This window comes from Malania oleifera, chromosome 12 (genome assembly GCF_029873635.1).
Source record: "Malania oleifera isolate guangnan ecotype guangnan chromosome 12, ASM2987363v1, whole genome shotgun sequence".
Lineage (NCBI taxonomy): Eukaryota > Viridiplantae > Streptophyta > Magnoliopsida > Santalales > Ximeniaceae > Malania > Malania oleifera.
The window spans coordinates 52,342,388-52,364,536 of NC_080428.1; the positions used below are offsets into that span (position 1 = coordinate 52,342,388).

Consider the following 22,149-nt stretch of genomic DNA (forward strand, 5'->3'; position numbering starts at 1 on the left):
CATAATCCGATGTACCCCGCAAGTATATGAATATCCATTTGACGACTTTCCAGTGTTGTCTTCCTAGATTAAAGAGAAACTTACTTACCACGCTCACAGCATGTGCCAAGTCTGGCCTTGTACACACCATGACATACATTAAAATCCCCACGGTGCTAGCATAGGGGACCTGTGACATGTCTTGAATATCCTCATCCATACTTAGGCTATCTACAATAAACAACTTAAAATGACTCGCTAGAGGTGTACACACCAGCTTTGCATCGACCATGCCAAACCTTTCTGACACCTTCTTCACATAACTGCCCCGAGATAACCATAACCTCCTTGCAGTTTTGTCCCAGCGAATCTTCATCCCTAGTATCTTCTTGGCTGAACCAAGATCTTTCATGTCAAACTCCTTATGCATCAGTTGCTTTAACTAATTCACCTCAGTTAAATCTTTTACAGCTATCAACATGTCATTGATGTATAATAACAAGAAAATAGAAGAACTATCATCAAGTTTGTTCACATATACGCAGCAGTCATACTTACACCTTTTGTAGCAAATCTTGGTCATATAGAAACCAAATCTTTTATATCATTGCCTTGGAGATTGTTTCAACCTGCAAAGAGATTTCTTCAACTTTCAAACTAAGTTTTCTTTCCCTAGTTCACTGAATCCCTCCAACTGTACCATATAAATCTATTCCTCCAAGTCACTGTGAAAAACGTCGTCTTCACATCCATTTGTTCCAAATGAAGATCGTAATGGGCTACCAACGCCAACATTATTCTAATCGAAGTGTGTCAGACCACAGGTGAAAATATCTTGTCATAGTCTATTCCCTTCTTCTGTGAGTACCCTTTTGCCACAAATCGTGCCTTGAATTTTTCTCCTTCCTTTTATGAAATTGTTCCTTTCTTCCTAAACACCCATTTGTAACCTATCGGTCTCTTCCCATTTAGAAACTCCACCAATTCCCAAGTTTGATTTTTATGTAGTGATTCCATTTCTTCAATCATTGCACTCATCCACCTACCTTTCTCCTAGTCGTGCACTGCCTCTTGAAATGTAGTTGGATCATTGCAACTGGTAAGAAAAACATAAGACACTAATTCTTCAAACCCATACCTTGGTGGTGGTCTGATAGTATGTATGGATCTCGGTATAAGAAGATTGTCGACTTGTTGGTTTCTCGAGTTAGAGCTCCCTGGAACCATAGGACCATGATCATTGCCATTGCCCTGAGCTTCCAACTCCATCTGTACAACATGTTTATCTTTGCCCTTGTGTTCTGACTTCTGTTTCTGTTCATCACAATCTTAAGTAAGCTTTACCATAACCTTCTCATCAAAGACTACATCTCTACTGATCACCACCTTATTTGCCATTGGATCCCACAACTTGTACCCCTTCACACCCTTCTGATATCCCAAAAATATGCAACGTCGAGATTTTGGGTCAAGCTTCAATCTCTTCTCGCTAGACATATGAACATAGGCTGGACACCCGAATATCTTCTGTTGAAATTGGTGTGATCCCAAGAGGGGGGTGACTGATAATACTTACAAACAAGTAGTTATAATTTCAACCTAAGTTTTAACTGATCAAAATTCATTATATCCTTCCATTCTTAGGCAATCCTAACTTGGAGTATTCATACTCAATTCTCTTTGTCACCTATCTTGATCGCTTATGATCACTATTGCTTGGTATTCATTCCTTTTCTTTCATTGTTTGTTGTCTAGTCTAATCAGAAGGAGAATTTGTTGCGATATGAAGGTTAATTTCTTAGGATTTTTTGTTTCACCATGCTTTATTTAAATCTCTCTCTTCTTATATTTTTCATAACTTTATCCCTTATACTTCCATTCTCAAGTTTTGCGTTTCAATTCCTTAATAGGCAATCACTTTTCCTTTATTCTCACTCGTTTTTTTGGATTCATTCATGATCACCTATACTTAGTCTAGGGATTCTGTGGAAGCATTTTGATTCGCTCCTCCATGGGGTCTTCACTATTGACTCCTTTTCCAAAGGTGAGGCTGGTGGTGATACAAGAATTATCATCATAACTCTCCAATTGGGATTTGTTTTGTCTAATGAGGTGAGAGTAGAGTCCCTCCCCCCTAAGGTCATTGGGATTAACGTGATGCCCATAGAATTTCCTTCAATTAGAAGTTGTGTCACCAAATTTATACCATTCCTTTGTAAGGCTCCTAAGGAGAATAATGCCTACCATGCCATGAGATCCTAACCAAATATTAAAGATATCTCATCGAAGATGCATCTCTAAGGTTCAGCTTGAAATTCCTTCGAGACTAGTATCATCAAGTCAGCGATCACGTATGCATGGATGTTTGGGAGCTAGTGAAGTCGGATGTTGAGATTAATGTTGTTTGTGCCAGAATGAACTATTCATCTATGCTTATCGCCCAACACTATAATAATGCATAGTACAAGATGGCGAAGCGATTGGAGATTTAGAATCACCTCAAGGCTTGGCACCATGATAGTTTTGGGGCGAAGATGATGGGGGTTAATCATGAGAACTCCATTCAAAGACATTCCATCTTCCAAGGTGAGTGTTTTAGATTCGATAACCTTTCTATGAATAATTTTATTTACATTAGAATAATCTGCCTCATGCCCAAGCGAAGTTAGCCTAAGCAATGCTCATCATGTGCCTCGCTTGGGCGATTGTTGTGTAAGCCTTTTGGTGAATACTGAGGTTAGGCAATTATAACTTCAATCCTAGAGAGCCGGTTCATTTAGTGACACTCATCATTTGTAAATGAGTGGCTGTAATGCTTTTTATTTATTTTTTATTTTTTTTTTAATTTTTGTTTGGGCCTAAAGTATGTGCTACCTTTATTGTGTTCCTTACTTTAATGGTTTTATGGTCGGTCAACTTATTTATAGACAATGTTCCCCCAAGCATTTTGGACTCGAAGCATTTTGATTAATCAATAGTGAAAAATATTAGTTGATCACTCGATACTAGATTAGGGGTGAGCGTTCGATCAGTTCGGTGAATTCGATTAATTAATTGAATTAAACAAAGAAATTTTGGTTGAAAAATCTCATTAACCGAACCGACCAAAATTCCATATTTAATCAAATTTAAAACTGATCAAACCAAATTTTGGTTAAATCAGTTAACTAATTTTAGCTGATTTAATATTTTAATATATATAAATATAATTTTTAATATATAAAATATAAAAAAGTATATAATATACATTAAATTTTAATATATATAATATATAAAAATTAAAATTTTAGTATATATATAATATATAAAATATTTTAATATATAATACATATAATTATTTATTATTAATTTATACTATTCGGTTAACCGAATTAACCAAACCCCAAAATCGAACTAAAAACCAAAAGCCTAAATTCAACGAAAATGAAAATCGAACCAAACTGAATAAATTTTTAGTCGAATCAAACTGACCAAATTTACTCGGTTAATTCGTTTTTAACCGAATTATGCTCACCCCTATACTAGACTTAGGCCAGGAGAAAGGATGTTTCTTTGCCTAATTTGAGATCATTGTCGATGAATTCGCTAACCTCTCTATTAGTCTTGATATTATTTTTATACTTGAGTTTGCTTTGGTCTTTGTCATCAGTAAACTTTGAATCTTCTACCAAAATGGCTTATTGTATTCTTCACGTTTGGTCAAGTGAGGATTTTCCTCCTCCCTAGTGTAATCAGCCACTAAAGAGTCTTAATAAATTTTTTAGTTCAACCAAAAAGGATATTTTGCATTCTTTATATTGAATCGAATCAAAATCCTTATCCTCCTTATTGTGTTCAATTACTAAGGATTTCTCATAATTTTAGGGCTTACCCTCTTTATCATTTTCAATATAATTGACAAATAGATCATTCTCATGATTTTCACGGTCGATATTCTCTAAAACGAGAGTTCATTGACCCCAATCGTTCCTGTTAAGTTTAGTTAAAATCATCATAGGCGATAACCTGTTCAAAAGGAGATGGTGGGGCAACTGACACTTGCTCCCTAGCATCTACCTGTAAAAGAGTGGGCTGCCCGAGTCCATCACAATAATATAGGCGATGGTTTGGTCAAAAGGAGATGGTGAGGCGAATAACCCCAACCCCCCCCCCCCCCCCCAACATCTGCCTACAAAAAAGACACCTAACTGAGTCCATCACAATAATTATAGGTGATGGTTGGACCACTCACATAGAAGGACAATGGGTGATTTGTAGTGGAGGCATTCATAGGTGTTTCTATTGTGACTCCTAAACAACCAAACATGTTTTTTCACATATTTTCCATTCAAGCTCTGTAACGACCCCAATAATAATGAGATTTAAATAATAAAAAGGAAGGGAAATGAAAACCGGAAACAAAAGGAGGAAGTTGACGTGTTCGTCGACGACATTGCATGTTGGAAGGAAAAACAAAAGGGGATCATCGAGGCTTCGTCGACGAATTCCTTGCATTCCTCGATAAAGGCTTAAGAAAATTCGTCGACGAAAACTAAATTTTGTTGACGAAGAAATACCGAGAGGCGTTTTGAGCCGACTGAATTTTGTCGACGAGGACTGAATTTCGTTGATGAAATTACTGAAGGATTCGTCGACAAATAACATGACTCGTTGACGAAATCCCTTGTCTATAAATAGAAAAATCTGGATTTTATCTTCATTATTAAGCAAGCTTCCTTCTCTCTCTCTCTCTCTCTCTCTCTCTCTCTCTCTCCTCTTCGGTTCTCTCTCTTTCTTTCATCGATTTTGGGCCAGATCTTCGCTGGATCGACAATCCGAAGTCACCACGACGCTCCTGGGGAAGTTCTCTCCAAATCTGCCGAAGCGGATCATTGGGGAAAGTAAAGTGGAAACCATCCCAAATCCAGGGTAAGACTTTTTACTTAATATTTGGATTTGTAACAGTTGTAAAAAGCGTTATACGCTTAGAAACACTAAACTTTAATTTTGGGCAACGTTGTTTCCAGGGTGTCGAGTTGGGAATCCCGCGGGTGCGGGGCAAATTTTTCTTAGGGGCTTTTCAAGAATCAGGTAAGGGGATAAACTAAGCTAGTTCTTTTAAGAAAATACATGTATTTATATATAGGTATATAACATTTGTTTCTAAGAAATATATATATATATATATATATATATATATATATATGATTCATATTTGGAAAATACGGTTAAAATGATGGTATGTTAAATATGAGGAAAGTCTGTTCAGTGTGGCATGAGTATAAAATGTTGTGAAATACTGTTTTCTGGAATGAGATTATGATATGGGTTTTATAATGGGAAAATCGGCGTACGGGCCGAGATTTTATGATATGATTTGTCGGCGTACAGGCCGTGCTATGATGTGATTTATCAGCGTACGGGCCGTGCTATGATGTGAATTACTGGGGTACGGGTCGTGCTATGATGTGATTTGCCAGCGTACAGACTGTGCTATGATATGTTTGCCGGCGTACGGGCCAAGCTATGATGAAATGTGTAATACCGGCGTACGGGTTGAGCTATGATAAAATGTGTAATATCGGCATATGAGCCGATAATTTTCATGATATACATATATATGCGAAATGATATGATTGATGTGAAAATTAATGATATGAAATATCCATGTATCACAGTTTCAATATATGTTATATGGTATCAGAACTTGGTTGACTTGGTCTAGGCTAGCACTTGCACGGTACCGTTGCTATGTGTCAATGGTCTTCGTGATCATGATATTTGTGTTAACGTCGCTGTATGGAGTGGTGTGAGATTGGATGGTCGATGTGGTTTTTAAGAAGTGTGTGATCGCCCCTGGTATACGGACTAAGTCAGGCAGATCCATTGGACTTACAGACTCTATGATTGACTTGGCAGTGGTCAGCCAACTATTGTCAGGTCCCGCCTTTGGGCCACACAACCTAGTCATGTGGGGGTAATACATGACAATAGCCAGCTAACCTACCAAGAATGTTTTATTATTATTATTATTATTATTATTATTATTATTATTATTATTATATGAGATGAGATTTGTTTATGAAAATGCAGTATGTTCTACCATGATTTGATATATATATATGTTTTCCCAAATTTGACGAATCAGTTGCTGATCATATTATGTATGGTATACGTAGAACACGAAATACTCATGTTGCCATATACTGGTATTAATTTATTTTCCTTACTGAGAGATGTCTCACTTCTAAATTTTACAAACTTTTCAGGAGCCCTAGATAGGAGAGCGGGAAAAGCCCTGCTGAACTAGTGTTGTTTACCTGTCTTTTTTGAAAGGTAAGTTTTGTAGGGACAGTTAGATTTTGTGGGGAATGTCCCTAAATTTTATTTTTGGGATGTATATACTGGATTATAGTGGATATAGTGACTCTGGTATTTGTGTAATGAGATAGATGTTTTGTGTTTATAATACTATGATTACATGTTTCCTGCTGCTTAAACTTTTGTTTTGTACTTCGATGTATCCCTGGTACCCACGGGTCCAGGTGGACTATGATCTGCTGAGTTGGAATATATGATGTTGATTTTGTTGTTATAAAAAAAAATATGGAAAATAAGCAGGTCGTCACAAGCTCATTTCACTATTCAAATTGCCCGCAATTGTCTTCAACATGGTTGCTACCTTGTGAGAGGTGTGAGTGACTACACTTAAATTTTTTTCAGCAAATTGTTATTGAATCGTCATTAAGTTAGTAGTGTAAAGTCTGATTGGTTTTGGTGACATCGCGTCTTTATTCGGTAGCTCTTGTAGTTGACGACATAATGTATATCGTGCAAGTATGCCAAATTGTTTCTTCAAACAATTATTTATGATTTGTTGGTGATTACGTGAATTGATGAGGGTGAGATATGGGTGAAATGGACTCATTATGTATGCCCTATGATAGGTATAGGAGTAGTTATTCTATTTCACGAAGGGATCTCCGTGAAATAAGGAATGAGAGAGAATCGTAAAGTCAAAGAAATTGTAGCGTGAGAGAGAAAATGGGAGAGATGACTGGAAATAGGTTAGAAGGAATAAGGAGACAGGAGAGAAGAGATACATTAAAAAGAGATGAGAGTATGGTAACAAGAGAGAGAAAGACAAAAGGAATTGGAATTTGTTCTTCCATTAGCCTATTGTATTGACATATTTGATTTGGTTGAACCATAAAAAATTTCTTTACAATCGAAACTAATCACATATTTATACCCCCTTAAGTTAAACTTGCCATTTATCCCAAATTATGCCCAAAATGTAGTTATGATTACAAGTCATGAATTCAAAGCATTTAAAAGTCTAATCATAAATTGAGACACTTTCTAAGCATTAATGCTCCAATTATTATAGTTGATTCTCACATGCTATGCCCGATGATTGCTTGCTTTATCGCTTGACAAGTAGGTGACTTTTGCCTAATGACTAGGTGACCTCTTTCACCTGGGCTTGGCAATAATGTTCACCTCCCCTAGCGACTAGATGACCTTTGGATGATTGAGTAATCTTCCTTGTAATCCCTTGGATAGTTTGGTGATGAATGATTTACCTCGCAAAGGAGACTATCATATATTCAAACAACACTCAACATATGCCTCGCTTAGGTGACCAATTCATTATAATTCTTAGGATGACATTACGGTAAGTGATGTGCTTTATTTGCCACATGCCTAAGTAATTGTTATAACCATACTATCATTACCATATCATAGGATGTGCAGAAAGATGGCATAGACAATGCCTAATCTCCATAAATAAAGGAATATAAATACGTGACTTTAATATATAATTTGTAATAAAAAAGAAAAATTATAAATGATGGATTCACAAAAAAATATTAAGGTTGAATTACGGTCATTAAATAATACCTCAGTGTTTCTTAATGCCTTAACAAAAAGCCTTGACTGAAATTTATCGTCAACTACTTTTCAATTCAAATGTTAAATAGTTCTTAAGAATTTCTTATATCACTTTTTGATAGTTGCTTTTTATTAACTACATTTTCATCACTCATAAAAATGACTAATACACTATAGCAATTATTTTTCATATCAAAATGTATTGTACTTTCAAATTATGATAAGACTCTAAATTAAATTAACGCAGTATTTGGGAACATATATTTTGGGTCTAAAATTTAGATTTTTGTGGACGTAATTACGTAAATGAAATTTAATTCAATTTTATACTACTTTTTGCTAAAATTCATAAAAATTTAAATTTAAGATGTGCAATATATTCTCGCAAATCTAAGAGTATAATATCTAAAAGAGAAATTATATACAAATGAAACATCTATTTGATCCAACCCACTCCCGTAAAAGATTAAAATTACAACAAAAAATGTCTCTTGAGATTGCTTTTCATCCATTTTTTTTAGTGTTAATTGATGTATTAACATTTTTTTTAACCAAATTTAATATACACACACATCAATAATGAAAAAATTTGGGAATTTTAAAGTGAAATTAGAGTACCAATTTTTTTTTAATTATCTTTCTTGTTTATTAAAATAAAGGGCAAAAGATAGTGATGTTTCTTGAGATGTGTCTAAAAAAAAAAAGAGCTTTTTTTGAGATTTTAAAAATCTCACCGATCTACTCTGATAATTCAAAAATTTTATAAACATCCCTTAACATTTAATTTTTAAGATACCTTTTGTACTTAATGCCACATTTTTGTATAAAAATTTTGGCTTTACACTAGTTGACGAAAGAATTTCACATATGAAAAGTAAATATACTTGGCATTACTTTTTCTAATAAGATGATAATGGACTATCCAAATTAATAGTAATGTACTTTTACTTTTGATCCCATTTTTAGGAGATTTTTATTTGGAATCATTATGTTCTCATTTTTGGATTTCAATACGGAAAAGGCATACACAAAATTCATTACAACTATGATGGTCATATGATCTTCTTTTTAAAAGTATTATTGTCGTGATCATTATAGTAATAATTATTATAATTATTATTAGTCATAGTAGTAGTAATATTTGTAGCATTAATGGTAGCAAGTTTTAAGATTTAAAAAAAAAAGGAACCATGATATAAATAAAGACAAATGTTGGTACAAATATTTCGAAAGCATCGCCTTCACTTTATAATACTTTTAAATAAATAAATTAAACCTACGCAACTGTAAAAATAATTTTAGAAGTAAAATAAGAAGTATTATTGTCGACACTTAGAAAATGAAAATCAGAAAAAAAAAATAAAAAAAAAATTTGTTTTGTCAAAAATTTAATTTATTTTAATTTTATAAATATAAGGAAAATAGATTGTTTGTTTTCAATTTAATGGTGTTAGTCATCCGTGACTTAGACATTTTTAGAAAAAATTTAAAGACTGAACCAATCAAAAGCAAGGCTAGAATAACGAAACTTTAAAAAATACAAACTGAAAAATATTATAATAAAAAATTGAAGTTAAGTAATAACTATGCCTTTAAACTCTAAATTTAGTAGTCCAAATAATTCAATTGTACATTAATATTTGAAAATAATAAAAAATATCGATTTAATTTTACCTTTTCTAATGAAGAAATTTATACAACAATTTAGTCTAACAAGTGAAAAATTGATATTAAGGCCTTGTTTAAGTGCAAAAAATAATTTCCATTTTCAAATGCTCTGAGAATTAAACCAATGCAAATTATTTTACATCCATTTTTTTTTTTTTTTCAAAATGCATATGTAGAACTTGAAATGTGTCTAGAAGGTGCATTTTTTATCATCGAAAAATCTCTACACCCATTAAGAAATTAACTTTTTGGTTCCATTAGAAAACTTAAAATTTTTTTTTTTTAAAATTATCATCTACAATAAAGCATGCTCGAATTATTGTGTAATAAATTGCCTCAATAACTAAAAATTGGAATATTTGGGTGGAAAATTTGCATCACCAAAAAATGGTATCAAATAGCCATTGGAAAATTAGCCACCACCATCCCCACCCCTTTGTGCAGGACACCCACATTTTTTGGGTATAATACTGAGACAACATGGTCATATTCAATCCATTCACATCACTACATAATTCACTAACACAACTTATACACAAAATGAAATTTTATACTATTACATTTGATAGTATAAATTTCAGGTCATAAATATGAATTTAAGTGAATTTGGATAAAATTTAATTTAATTTTATATTACATTTTTTCCAAATTCAGACAAGCCCAAATCCAAGCTCTTTCTCAAATGAAAAATTGATTATTTCATTGAGTTCTGTATTAAGAATTTCTTGTTTGCATATTATCATAAGCAACCATGTTTGTAATGGACTGCCCTTGAGGACAGAATAAACAAACAAGATTAGACCTATTAGCAGATAATATATCCCGCAGCCTTCATCACACAATGCTGCATTTACCAGAAACAACATTCAGCCGAGCATCAGGGCAGTAGCTTCCACCTCTTCATCATACAATGCTGCAACAATTTTTTTCAGTTAGCAAAACAGAGTTCCCGCATTCAACCTGCTACATATATATTCAATTGAAGATTTGTTATTATGTTAATATTTTATTCTTTCAGTTAAACATTTTGTTATTATCATATGTATATAAACATCTTTTGTAATACTCTTCCAGATTTAGAATTTGAAATTCATTTACACTTTCAATGGACCATAAGGGGCTATGTATCACATGATCTTCTTCTTCTTCTTCTTCTTCTCAACCTCTCAAATTTCTTGCATCGAGAGATTTATGGACATGATTAACAGGGAATTAGAGAGATGAACCACTTGATGATGCAAATGGGAGCCCAAATCAACCATAGTGCCACCTCCGTTGTCAGCGTGACACACAAGCAACACCGGCATATACAACTCACCATCAACCTGCACCGTATATATGTCGCAACTCAAATAAATATATTAGTAAAAATATATAGACAGAGAGAGAGAGATTAGACCCAATGATCCAGACGCTGATGCCAACGAGGGAGAGAAGAAGGGAGAGGAAGGAGAAGGCAGGCCCAGGAGAAAAGCCCAAAGGCCAGCACTCGTACCAATCCTCACCACAGCAGATGTAGACACAGAAACAGTATAAACCACTGTGCTCCAATAAGAGGGATGAGTTAGCAGCTCATCCCATACCATTTCACTTCCAATATGATTTCTCCTTGGAGTCGAAACATATGTAGTATGTGACTCAATTATATGACTGTTTTGTATACCTTTTTTTTGGGCTAGTCACGCTTTGTTTCATAAAGGATACATGCTAGAATGAAAAAACACATATAGAGTGCAATAGAATTAATTTTGTCATTAATGTTAGTTTTATTTTGAGATCATGCATGATGAATTATAAATTTATGATCAAGGAGATCATTTGCATCCCAGCATAGAGACAAGATGTCACTACCAAGCAGTTAAACGGGATAAATGGTATCATTCTGGCATTATGCCCATTTAAAGTCTCCTCAAATATGAGATTAATTGGTAAGGCGCTTCCTTCTCATCTTGCTGCTTATTATGCAGAATGTCTTTAAAAAGCAAGCTCGCACTGGGAGGAATATTTATTAGAAAACGGGTAAAAAGATTATGTAACGAGAATGCAAATTTGAGAAGGAAAATGGGATACTGGAAAAGAATAAAGGTCTACCATTTCGACAACTTTGTGCTCAACTTCTCCTACTTGTTCTTGCTTTAAATTCTATCAAGTGTTTGGAGTCTGTAAGAGTGCCATCAGTGCATACTTAATCGCATCATCATATCTACAGAGCAATGGTGTTTTTGCAGAATAATGAACACTTGAAATCCAGCTTTTCAAAATATGTATTTGAAGGTTTGTAACCGAGTTTCAACCTCACTGGGTCCAACTGATCAGCTGCTAGATGATGTGATGGTCATACAATTAAGCTTCACTGCGCCAAGTTCTGGGCAGATTGTCAAATACCCGATCACATTTTCTGTTCCGTCAATTCTGCAAGCAGAATGATGCAATTCATAAATACTGTTACTCGATGCCTTTCCTTCCAATTTAGAATTTCTTCTCCTTTCTTCCTCTATGTATAACTACTAATTCAGAATTCTTGATGCTCCCCTGATGTGAAAACCCTCCTGAGAATGGCCTCCAATTTGCAATATAGTTGTTTGCCTAGAGATGCCTCCTCTCTCTACAAAGCTTTTTACCTTGCTCCTCCAATTGTTGAAATTTGTTTTCATGCCTCTGAATATGTTACCAAAGTCATACAATGACGGATGTTGAGAATGGTTATAATCACCAATTACTAAGCTAAGGCCCCCTTCTTCAAGTCTGTTCACTACAGTTTACAACTGGAGTGGGAGTGAGGAAAGGAAATTTCATTTCCGAGCATAGTAGATAAAAGGAAGGCAGTACTTGCAAGGATGGGTAAACAATGAATTTGGGTCCATCAGTGTATTGACAGAGTAAGCCTTATAAGCCTCCAACTGCCTGTCTATAATATTGGGAGCAACAGCTGCCTCCAGAAATGTGGTGCTGAAGTGTTATATCTGAACAAACCGCTAAGGTAATTACAAACCCTAGGTTCTTCTTACCCAACCAAAGATTCATTCAGTGTAAGGTTTACTGACTGTGATTCTAAAGACAGAAATACAACTTATGTCAGACCCCACCTACCTGCAATAAGATTTAAGGATTTCAAATAATATTCTAACGTCGCGTTTGGTTAACAAAATGTTTATTCATAGGAAATATGATGGAATGAGAAGTAAATGTAATATAAATTGAACAGGGATTTAATAATTTAAAGAAAATTCCTTCATACAAATGTTAGTGTTTTTTCATCTAGCATGGAATAAGATAGGAATAGATATTACCATGGTGAAACTAGGAAGTGCCAATTCCTTGTCAATTCCATGTTATGACTTAACAAAATTTTTTGCATTGTCATTTGCCTTATTATGACAGCACAGTTTCTTTTGCATGCTATCAAATCCTCGTATTATGACCATTCTATCCTTACAAACAGACACACTATAAACCAAACACAATCTTAGTATATCAATGAACTTATTCATGACTCCAAATGCATATTCAACAAAAAATATGCATCATTTGTCATTTTCATTGAATGAATAAGGCAAAGGACTTAGGAAGTGGGGTGGGGTTGAGAAGGAAAACTATGTCAAAATTAACACTCATGAAAAACATGGTAACAAATAAAAAAAAGAAAAGCAAATTTTACCTCTATTTTGTCCAATATATTATAGTTATATCCTTGCCAAAAATGGAAATCTCATAGGCCAACATCAATCCCTACCCAACTGCTGCCGGTATCTTTAGATATCCCCCTCACCTTCATAGACTCCCTTAGTTCACTTACATTGTCCCATTTCCCGGCAGCAGCATAAGTATTGGACAGTGCAACATAAGCTCCTGGTCGATCATCAGTATTCAACCTAAAAAGTTCATTGGCAGCCATGTTTGCCATCTCTACATCACCATGCAGCCTACATGAACTGAGCAGAGCAGCCCAAACATCAGAATTAGGCTTGTCAGGCATTTCCATCACAAACTCCCATGCCTGATGTAGACTGCCTGCACGGCCTATGAGATCAACCATGCAAGCATAATGCTCCATCTTTGGTTTCAGGGAGTAGTTTCTTTCCATGCTCTCAAATATCTCTTTGCCTCTAGCAACTAAGCCAGCATGTCCACAAGCTGAAAGAGCACTCAGAAATGTAACATAATTAGGTTTGATGCAATATTCTTTTTGCATCCTGCCAAAAAGTTCAATTGCTTCATATGGATCTCCATTTTTCCCATATCCATCAATCATGGAAGTCCATGAAAACACATTTTTTTCCGGCATGTCATCAAAAACTCTACGTGCATCCTCAATTCTGCCACATTTTGAGTGCATGTCTATAAGAGCACTTCCCAACTTTATGTCTCTATGGAATTCCGTCTTCACAAGCTGACCTTGCACTTGCAGACCAATTTCAAATGAAGCCAACAATGAGCAAGCCCCAATCACACTCGCAAAAGTTGAGATTGTAGGCTGGTAATTCAACTGTCGCATGTTAATAAAAACCTCAAGTGACCTCTTAGCAGTATCAAGTGATTTACTATACCCTTCAATCATTGCATTGAAAACCACAACATCTTTTTCAATTGTTTTATCAAAAACATCTTCAGCATCTCGTACAGAACCTTGATTCATGTACCCCGAAATCATTGATGTTGAACAAATTACATTCTTTTCCAACATCATATCAAACACCCTCCTCGCATAACTAATCTTCCCACTTTTGACATATGAATCAACAAGTGCCGTGCAGAGAACATCATCAAACTCAACATCAGATTTCAGTATATGGGCATGGACCTGCTTTCCCATACTACAATTTAGCAGGGGCAAAACGCCAGTACTCATGGTAGACGCCTTTAAAATCATTGAAAAAGTGAACCCATCAAGCTTTTCATTAGAAAATACCATTCTTCGAACCACACTCAGTGACTCCTCTACTTGCCCGTGTTTAAGATAACCTGAAATCATATAATTATAAGCGGAGACAGTTGGTTGAGGCATTTCATCAAATATCCGCCGTGCATAGGATAAACAGCAGCTCTTTAAGTGTAATATGAGGAACTTGATAGATAGATTGGCATTGGGTCTGAACCCAATTTTGAGAACGTGGGCATGAATCTTTTGGCCATGGGAGGGATAATTAGATTTGATGTAATGTTGCAGAGCTGAGGATAGAGTAGTGGCAGTTGGGTAGGTGATGTAGTCGTGTGTTAGCGGGGAAGTCTGGTTTGGGAGTAGGGGTTGATGGGTGTGGGTTGAAGAGAAAATGGACCGTCCGGATGTGGGATATATGCCATTTCTCATCTTCCCATTTGAATTTGGCCAAAAGCGGTCTCCCTGCAGTTTTTGTATGGGAGCCTGAGCCCTGAGCCTAACATAGTAAAAGTTTACTGTGAATCGCCCGAGCGGATCCCCAAGTTTGAACCTTCGAATCCCAATTATGCAGTAGTTACTAATTTCTCATTCTGAATTCATCAAATTGGTGGCGCCATTTGGTGAGGAAATTTTGTCCATTTTTGTATCTCGGCCACTCGGAAAAGCAACAATTTTCCCCCCCTTCACTAGAGGAGGCGCACGAGTGTTGCACAACAAGAGAAAAGAATTCGCCCACACTCCGTCACTCTTTCATCCTCTTGAGAATTCCACCTTTTTTTTTTTTTGCGTGGACAAACATCTCCATTTATTTATTAATATATCATCATTTTTTATGAAAAAAATATTGTGGTTACAAGATAAAACAAAAGTAAGAGTATAAAAAAATCCTCCCAAAACTAGCAACCAACCAAATTAGGACAATAAAATTAAACATAACTAATACAAAATTTGAGTGGATGATGAGTGTTTATATATATGATTGGGCCCAAAACCCAATAGACTTAAGTTTTTGGATCAAGTTAGTGTTCATCCATATGTATCAAGTCCACTCATGGGCTCCTCCGATCCTAATAAGCGGTATCAGAGCCGACGGTTCGTAACTCTAGATGAGCGACATTGTAAAAAATTGAGACATGAAGTTAATTCTCGTGACGTGCTAACAGTTGGAGGACCAAGTGTGTGATTGAGACCAATAAGGATCATCTAGGCTGCGGATGAGATCCGAATAGGGTCAAGACGTGAGAGGTAAGATTAGTTCGAAGGCACGTGGAATATAATCCGACGCATACAAGGCGCCAATGGTAAGGCCTACTTAAGCAAATGTTGAAGAATTGGGCTTACTCTCAGAAGGGAGACAATTTCCGTTTAAAGGGAAACAATTGAAACTCACAAATGAGGGAGAGATTGTTGAAAATTCCATTTGTGAGTTTGTCCACATTGGAAAATTAGAATGGATGATGAGTGCTTATATACATGGTTGGACCCAAAACCCAATAGGCTTAAACTTTTAGGTCAAGTTAGTATTCACCTATGTGTATCAAGTTTACCCATGAGCTTCTTCGGTCATAACACATCCATTCTCATTTTGCCATAAAATAGGCGACTATAAATTTAAAGAAGAATGAATATTATTTCAGGATAGTTCTAACATATTTTAAAAATACTTAGGTAGAATCACAGTTGTAATTTAGGATCTTTAAATTCATATGCAAAAAAGGACAATCTTCACTCAAATAGTAGAGATTATGATTTTTCAATTATAACATGAGTTAGGAAGTTTTTTTTTTTTTTTTTTTTTAATTTTTTTTTCAAAATTTTTTTCTCTGTTTTAATAGTTCATCGCCTGCATGAGACCTTGTTAGTTGGTGATCTTAACATGTCTTAGTTTAGGCCTAAAGTTAGCAATTTTATTAATTGCTTTTCTATGTTTTAGCTAGGGAGAGTGAACAAATTTGGGACTTTGATATGTATGCCAACAAAATTTATACCTTAAAAAGTAAGATACAAAAAATTCTATGCAAATATTTAATTTTATATTAAATAAAGTGAGAATCGTTTACAAAGAAGAATTAACATTCAATATTCTTAAAAGCAAATTATCGATTTGAGGGCTAAAGGAGCATGTTCCATAATGGGGCAATGTGAAAATTTGAAAATTGATGGAAAATAAATTTATATCAATTTGAGGGGTTGAAGTGTGTAGTTCTAAAATAGTCTATGTGAATCTAAGAAATGAAAAATTTAGTAATTTGTCAAAAGATGAACTAGTTTGATCACAAATGATTGATGTTCAAGCAAATAACAGATAACATAGGCATGATTTAAAATTTTTTGATATTCTTCAATTCTCAATTGCAAAAATGATCGAGGAGTGAAAATTAGATTGATGCTTCCTCTCTCTCTAAATTTTATTTGTTTATTTATTTATTTTTTGAGTTGTCTTTAAAGAAGATTAAACAAAAATTATTGAAGAGCGATGAGATTGATCTTTGACTCCTCTTCAAATTCTTCTTATTTATTTTTTTTTTTTGAAAACTCCTTAAAAATGCCATAAAGAATATTTATAAGCTAAGAACTAAAATTATTTTGACTAATTAAATTAATTACAAACATTTGTACTTTTTTTTTAATGCTTATAAGAAATTATAATTGGGAGAGTTCATAAAAATAATTAGTGACAAATTTATTTATTTTGACAAATTAAATTAAGTATAAACTTTTTTTTTTCAATGTTGACAATATGTTTTCAGAATTATCAGCTAACTATTCTCCTCTGTATTTTCTACAGAGCTGCAGTTCATCTGCAGAAATTCATCTCCAGCAACTCAAGCAGTTTTTCAATATCTGTTTTACAAACTAACTTTCAGTTGTATTTGTTAAAACAAATTCAGTTATATTTTATTCTTTCTGTTTTTTTATTTTCTGCCATTGTATTATATAAATAGCATTGTAATTTCTAGATGAGGTAATAGAATGAGAAGAATTATTTTCTTCTTTCCTTATATGGTATCAGAGCAATAGCTGTGTTTTTTTTTGGAGTCTCTGTTTTCATGGCTTCCGCAAATTCTTCCACATTTACAAATTCATCTACCATAGATGATTTCACAAATCCATATTATCTGCATCATGGAGATAATCCTGGAATCTCTCTCGTAACTTCACCTCTCACAGAAGCAAATTATCATACATGGAGTCGCTCCATGATCACTTCTCTCCATGCCAAGAACAAGCTTTCATTCATCGATGGATCTCTTCTGCAACCTGATGTAAATGATCCTCTTCGATCTGCTTGGGGACGCTGTAATTCTATGGTTGTTGCATGGATTACGAATTCATTATCTAAAGACATTGTATCCAGTGTCTTATTCTCTGATAATGCAAGAAACATTTGGCTGGATCTGCAACAGCGTTTTTCAAGAAGTAGTGCATCACGGGTTTATCAATTGAAGAAATCAATATCAGATCTCTCCCAAGGACAATTATCCATTACTCAATATTACAGTCAATTGAAAACTCTATGGGACGAGCTTCAAAGTTATCGGCCGGCTCCATGTTGTTCTTGTTCTCCGTCATGTACATGTGGAGCACTTCAGAAAATTTTTGATCGTGAACAATTTGATTACACTATTCAATTTCTCATGGGATTAAACGATTCTTTTTCAGCAATACGAGGACAATTGTTAATGATGGATCCTCTTCCCACCATTAACAAGGCATTTTCTCTTCTTCTTCAAGATGAAGGACAACGACAGCTTATATTTGTTTCAACTCCAATTTTTGATTCTGCTGCTATGATTACAGCTTCTTCACCATCATCAAATATTTCTAAGTCTTTTAAGAAAGACAGACCTGTGTGCTCTCATTGTGTTACAGACTTCATGGTTTTCCACCAGGTTTTAAATTCACAAAATCCAAAAGAATTGAATCTTCTGCAAATCAAGTCACTTCAGATGTTCATACTTTACCTTTTACTCAAGAACAATGTAATCAATTGTTGGCTCTACTTCCTCCTTCACCTCCATCATCTTCAGCTCTCATTGCATCAACAAATTCCAATGGTAGTTTTTCTTTACCTTCAATGTCTATGACAGGTATATCTTCTACTTGTTCTTCTTTTTTATCTCCTTCCACTTCCTGGATTATAGATACGGGTGCCACTGATCACATGGTTGGTGATATTTCTCTGTTAACTACAATAACTTCTTCAGCTCAATCGTTTGTTAATCTCCCAAATGGTACCCGTGTTCCTGTAACTCATACAGGAACTGTTTCACTATCATCATCTCTTATTTTACATGATGTTCTCTGTATTCCTTCATTCAATTTCAATCTCATTTCTGTTAGCAAATTATCATCGTCTTTGGCTTGTTGTCTAATTTTTTCTTCCTCTTTCTGTTATATTCAGGACCTGAAGCTGTGGAAGACGATTGGACTGGGCCAACTGTTTAATGGCCTCTATTACTTGCTTCCTTTCTCAAATAAAATTCATTCTGATTCATCAGCTGTTAATTCTTTTTCTTCAAATAATGTAAATCAATCGTATGATCGATGGCATCAACGATTAGGACATATTTCTTTTCAACGATTACATATGTTACATCATTGTATTTCTTTTTCTCCATCAAGTAATAATGAACCTTGTAATATTTGTCCACTTGCTAAACAACACAGATTATCTTTCCCACTTAGTAAATCTGTTTCAACTTTTAATTTTCAGTTAATTCATGCTGATATTTGGGGTCCTTTTGCAACTCCCTCATTACAAGGCTTTCGTTATTTTTTATCCATTGTTGATGATTTTTCAAGATGCACATGGATATATCTCATGAAATCTAAATCTGAAACTCGTTTACTTCTTCAATCTTTTTTTGCATTCGTTCAAAATCAATTTCAGACCACAGTTAAAATTATACGAATTGATAATGGTTCTGAATTCCATATGTCAGACTTTTATAATTCAAATGGGATTATACATCAACGATCTTGTGTTGCAACTCCACAACAAAACTCAGTTGTGGAAAGAAAACATCAGCATTTGCTTAATGTTGCTAGATCCCTTCGTTTTCAAGCTCATTTACCTCTTGTTTTCTGGTCTGATTGCATTTTGGTTGCTGCTTATATTATTAATAGAACACCAACTCCTCTTTTGTCAAATAGAACTCCTTATGAAGTTTTATTTGGTAAGTCTCCCTCATACTCTCACATGCGAGTCATTGGTGCATTGTGTTTTGCTTGCACTCTTCCTTTTAATCGTCATAAATTTGATGCTCGTTCTCGTCGTTGTATTTTTCTTGGTTATCCTTTTGGCATCAAGGGATACAAATTATTTGATCTACAAAATCATCAAATTTTTGTTTCTCGAGATGTTATTTTCCATGAAAATATTTTTCCTTTTGCCACATTACCATCTGATTATCTTACAAAACATTCAAATTGTGATATTCCTTTACCTATTCAGTCATCAGATATTGTTCCTACTGAATTCAATTTTTCTTCTAATTTGCCATCTTCAGTTATTCCCTTATCTTCATCTTCTACTCCATCCACTTCACATGCCATTCCTCTTAGACATTCAATGAGATCCAGACATCCTCCTTCTTATCTTCGTGACTATCATTGTTCTTTGGCCAGAAATAATAACTCAGTTCATTCTTCTTTTCACAGTTCAGTTCAGAATGTTTCAGGTAAATCATATTCTTTATCCTCTGTTCTGTCATATTCTCATCTTTCTCCAGTTTATCGTTCATTTGTATTAAATGTTTCTATGCAATTTGAACCTCAATATTATCATCAAGCTGTACAATTTTCTGAATGGCGTGAAGCTATGAATGCTGAACTACAGGCACTTGAAGAAAACAAAACTTGGTCCCTTACATCATTACCTCATGGTCACAAACCTATTGGCTGCAAATGGGTGTATCGTATTAAATATAATTCAAATGGTTCAATTGAGCGATTTAAAGCTCGTTTAGTAGCACAGGGATACACTCAACAGGAAGGTATTGACTATTTTGAAACATTCTCTCCGGTTGCAAAAATGGTTTCAATTCGATGTTTACTTGCTGTTGCTGCCACAAAACACTGGTTTGTTCATCAGCTTGATGTAAACAATGCTTTTCTTCATGGTGATTTATCAGAAGAGGTTTATATGAAACTACCTCCTGGTTATACATTTCAAGGAAAAAATGATTTGGTCTGTCGACTTCATAAGAGTCTTTACGGTTTGAAGCAAGCATCCCGACAATGGCTTTCGAAGCTTGCCAAAACTCTTATTGATTACGGATCTATTCAGTCTAAATCTGATTCTTGTCTCTTTACTCAACAATCTGCCACACATTTTACTATTCTTTTGGTCTACGTTGATGATATCATTCTTGCCAGTTCCAGTATGGACTCCATTACTGCTATTAAGCAATTTCTACATTCCAACTTCAAAATTAAAGATCTTGGTTGTTTAACATATTTTTTAGGACTTGAAGTTGCTCGATCTTCTAAAGGGTTCTTTCTTTGTCAACGAAAATATGTTTTGGATATTTTGCAGGATACAGGTTTTCTTGGATCAAAACCAGTTTCATTTCCCATGACCCAATTTCTTAAGCTTTCCAGATCTGATGGTGAATTGCTTAATGATCCTTTGCAGTATCGTCGTCTTGTTGGCAGATTACTCTATTTAACAATTACGAGACCTGATATTGCTTTTTCTGTTCAAGTTCTTTCTCAGTTTATGGATGCACCACGTTTACCTCATTTTTATGCCGCTCATCGTGTGCTCAGATATTTGAAATCATCTCCTGGACAGGGTTTATTTTTTCCTGCTCATTCTACTCTTAAGCTCACTGGTTTTACTGATTCTGATTGGGCAAGTTGTCCTGATTCTCGTCGATCTGTTACTAGATTTTGTATATTTCTTGGCAATTCTCTTATTTCATGGAGATCTAAGAAGCAGACAACTATTTCACGATCTTCTGCTGAAGCTGAATATCGTGCTATGGCCACCACTGCCTGCGAACTGACTTGGCTTACTAATCTGCTTCGTGATCTTGGTGTTTTGGTTTCTTTGCCCATTTCATTGTTTTGTGATAATCAAGCTGCAATACACATTGCTTCTAACCCCATTTTTCATGAACGAACTAAGCACATTGACATTGATTGTCACTTGGTTCGTGATAATGTTCAGGCTGGTTTTTTACGTCTCCTTCATGTTTCCATGCATCATCAAACAGCTGATATTTTTACCAAGGCTTTGGGCTCTGATGTTTTTCATTTTCTTCTACGCAAGCTTGGCGTGTTGAATGTATTTTCCCCACTGCCATCTTGAGGGGGCGTATCAGCTAATTATTCTCCTCTGTATTTTCTACAGAGCTGCAGTTCATCTGCAGAAATTCATCTCCAGCAACTCAAGCAGTTTTTCAATATCTGTTTTACAAACTAACTTTCAGTTGTATTTGTTAAAACAAATTCAGTTATATTTTATTTTCTGTTTTATTATTTTCTGCCATTGTATTATATAAATAGCATTGTAATTTCTAGATGAGGTAATAGAATGAGAAGAATTATTTTCTTCTTTCCTTATAAGAATTGGATTTCTTTGCAGTCACTGCTAAGACTCGAGAACGAATTCAATGAGTTGGTTCCTCAAGTTTCTGTTCCTAAATTTATCCGGGGAGAGGCTGAGGATCTCCATCCATCCGTCAGTAAATTTGTAAGAGGGTCTCCGCTTCATCCTCTGGCTATAGTCAGCAATCTTC

At 34.8% G+C, this 22,149-nt stretch overlaps 1 protein-coding gene across 3 annotated transcripts; it reads right to left on the reverse strand.

The window, feature by feature from the left end:
* Positions 1-9,976: 9,976 nt before the first annotated feature.
* Positions 9,977-15,173, reverse strand: LOC131145127 (pentatricopeptide repeat-containing protein At1g28690, mitochondrial). Of its 3 annotated transcripts, XM_058094220.1 has the most exons (4): positions 13,181-15,099; positions 11,614-12,612; positions 10,621-10,847; positions 9,977-10,435 (listed from the first exon to the last, which is right to left on the reverse strand). In XM_058094220.1, exon 1 carries the CDS (start codon positions 14,828-14,830, stop codon positions 13,232-13,234), a length of 1,599 nt encoding a protein of 532 aa, XP_057950203.1. In that variant the 5' UTR covers positions 14,831-15,099; the 3' UTR covers positions 9,977-10,435; positions 10,621-10,847; positions 11,614-12,612; positions 13,181-13,231. The 3 variants fall into 3 exon arrangements, with proteins under 3 accessions (XP_057950203.1, XP_057950201.1, XP_057950202.1); XM_058094218.1 differs by lacking the exon at positions 9,977-10,435 and having other exon boundaries at positions 10,495-10,847; positions 13,181-15,173; XM_058094219.1 differs by lacking the exons at positions 9,977-10,435; positions 11,614-12,612 and having other exon boundaries at positions 10,495-10,847; positions 13,181-15,135.
* Positions 15,174-22,149: the final 6,976 nt, after the last annotated feature.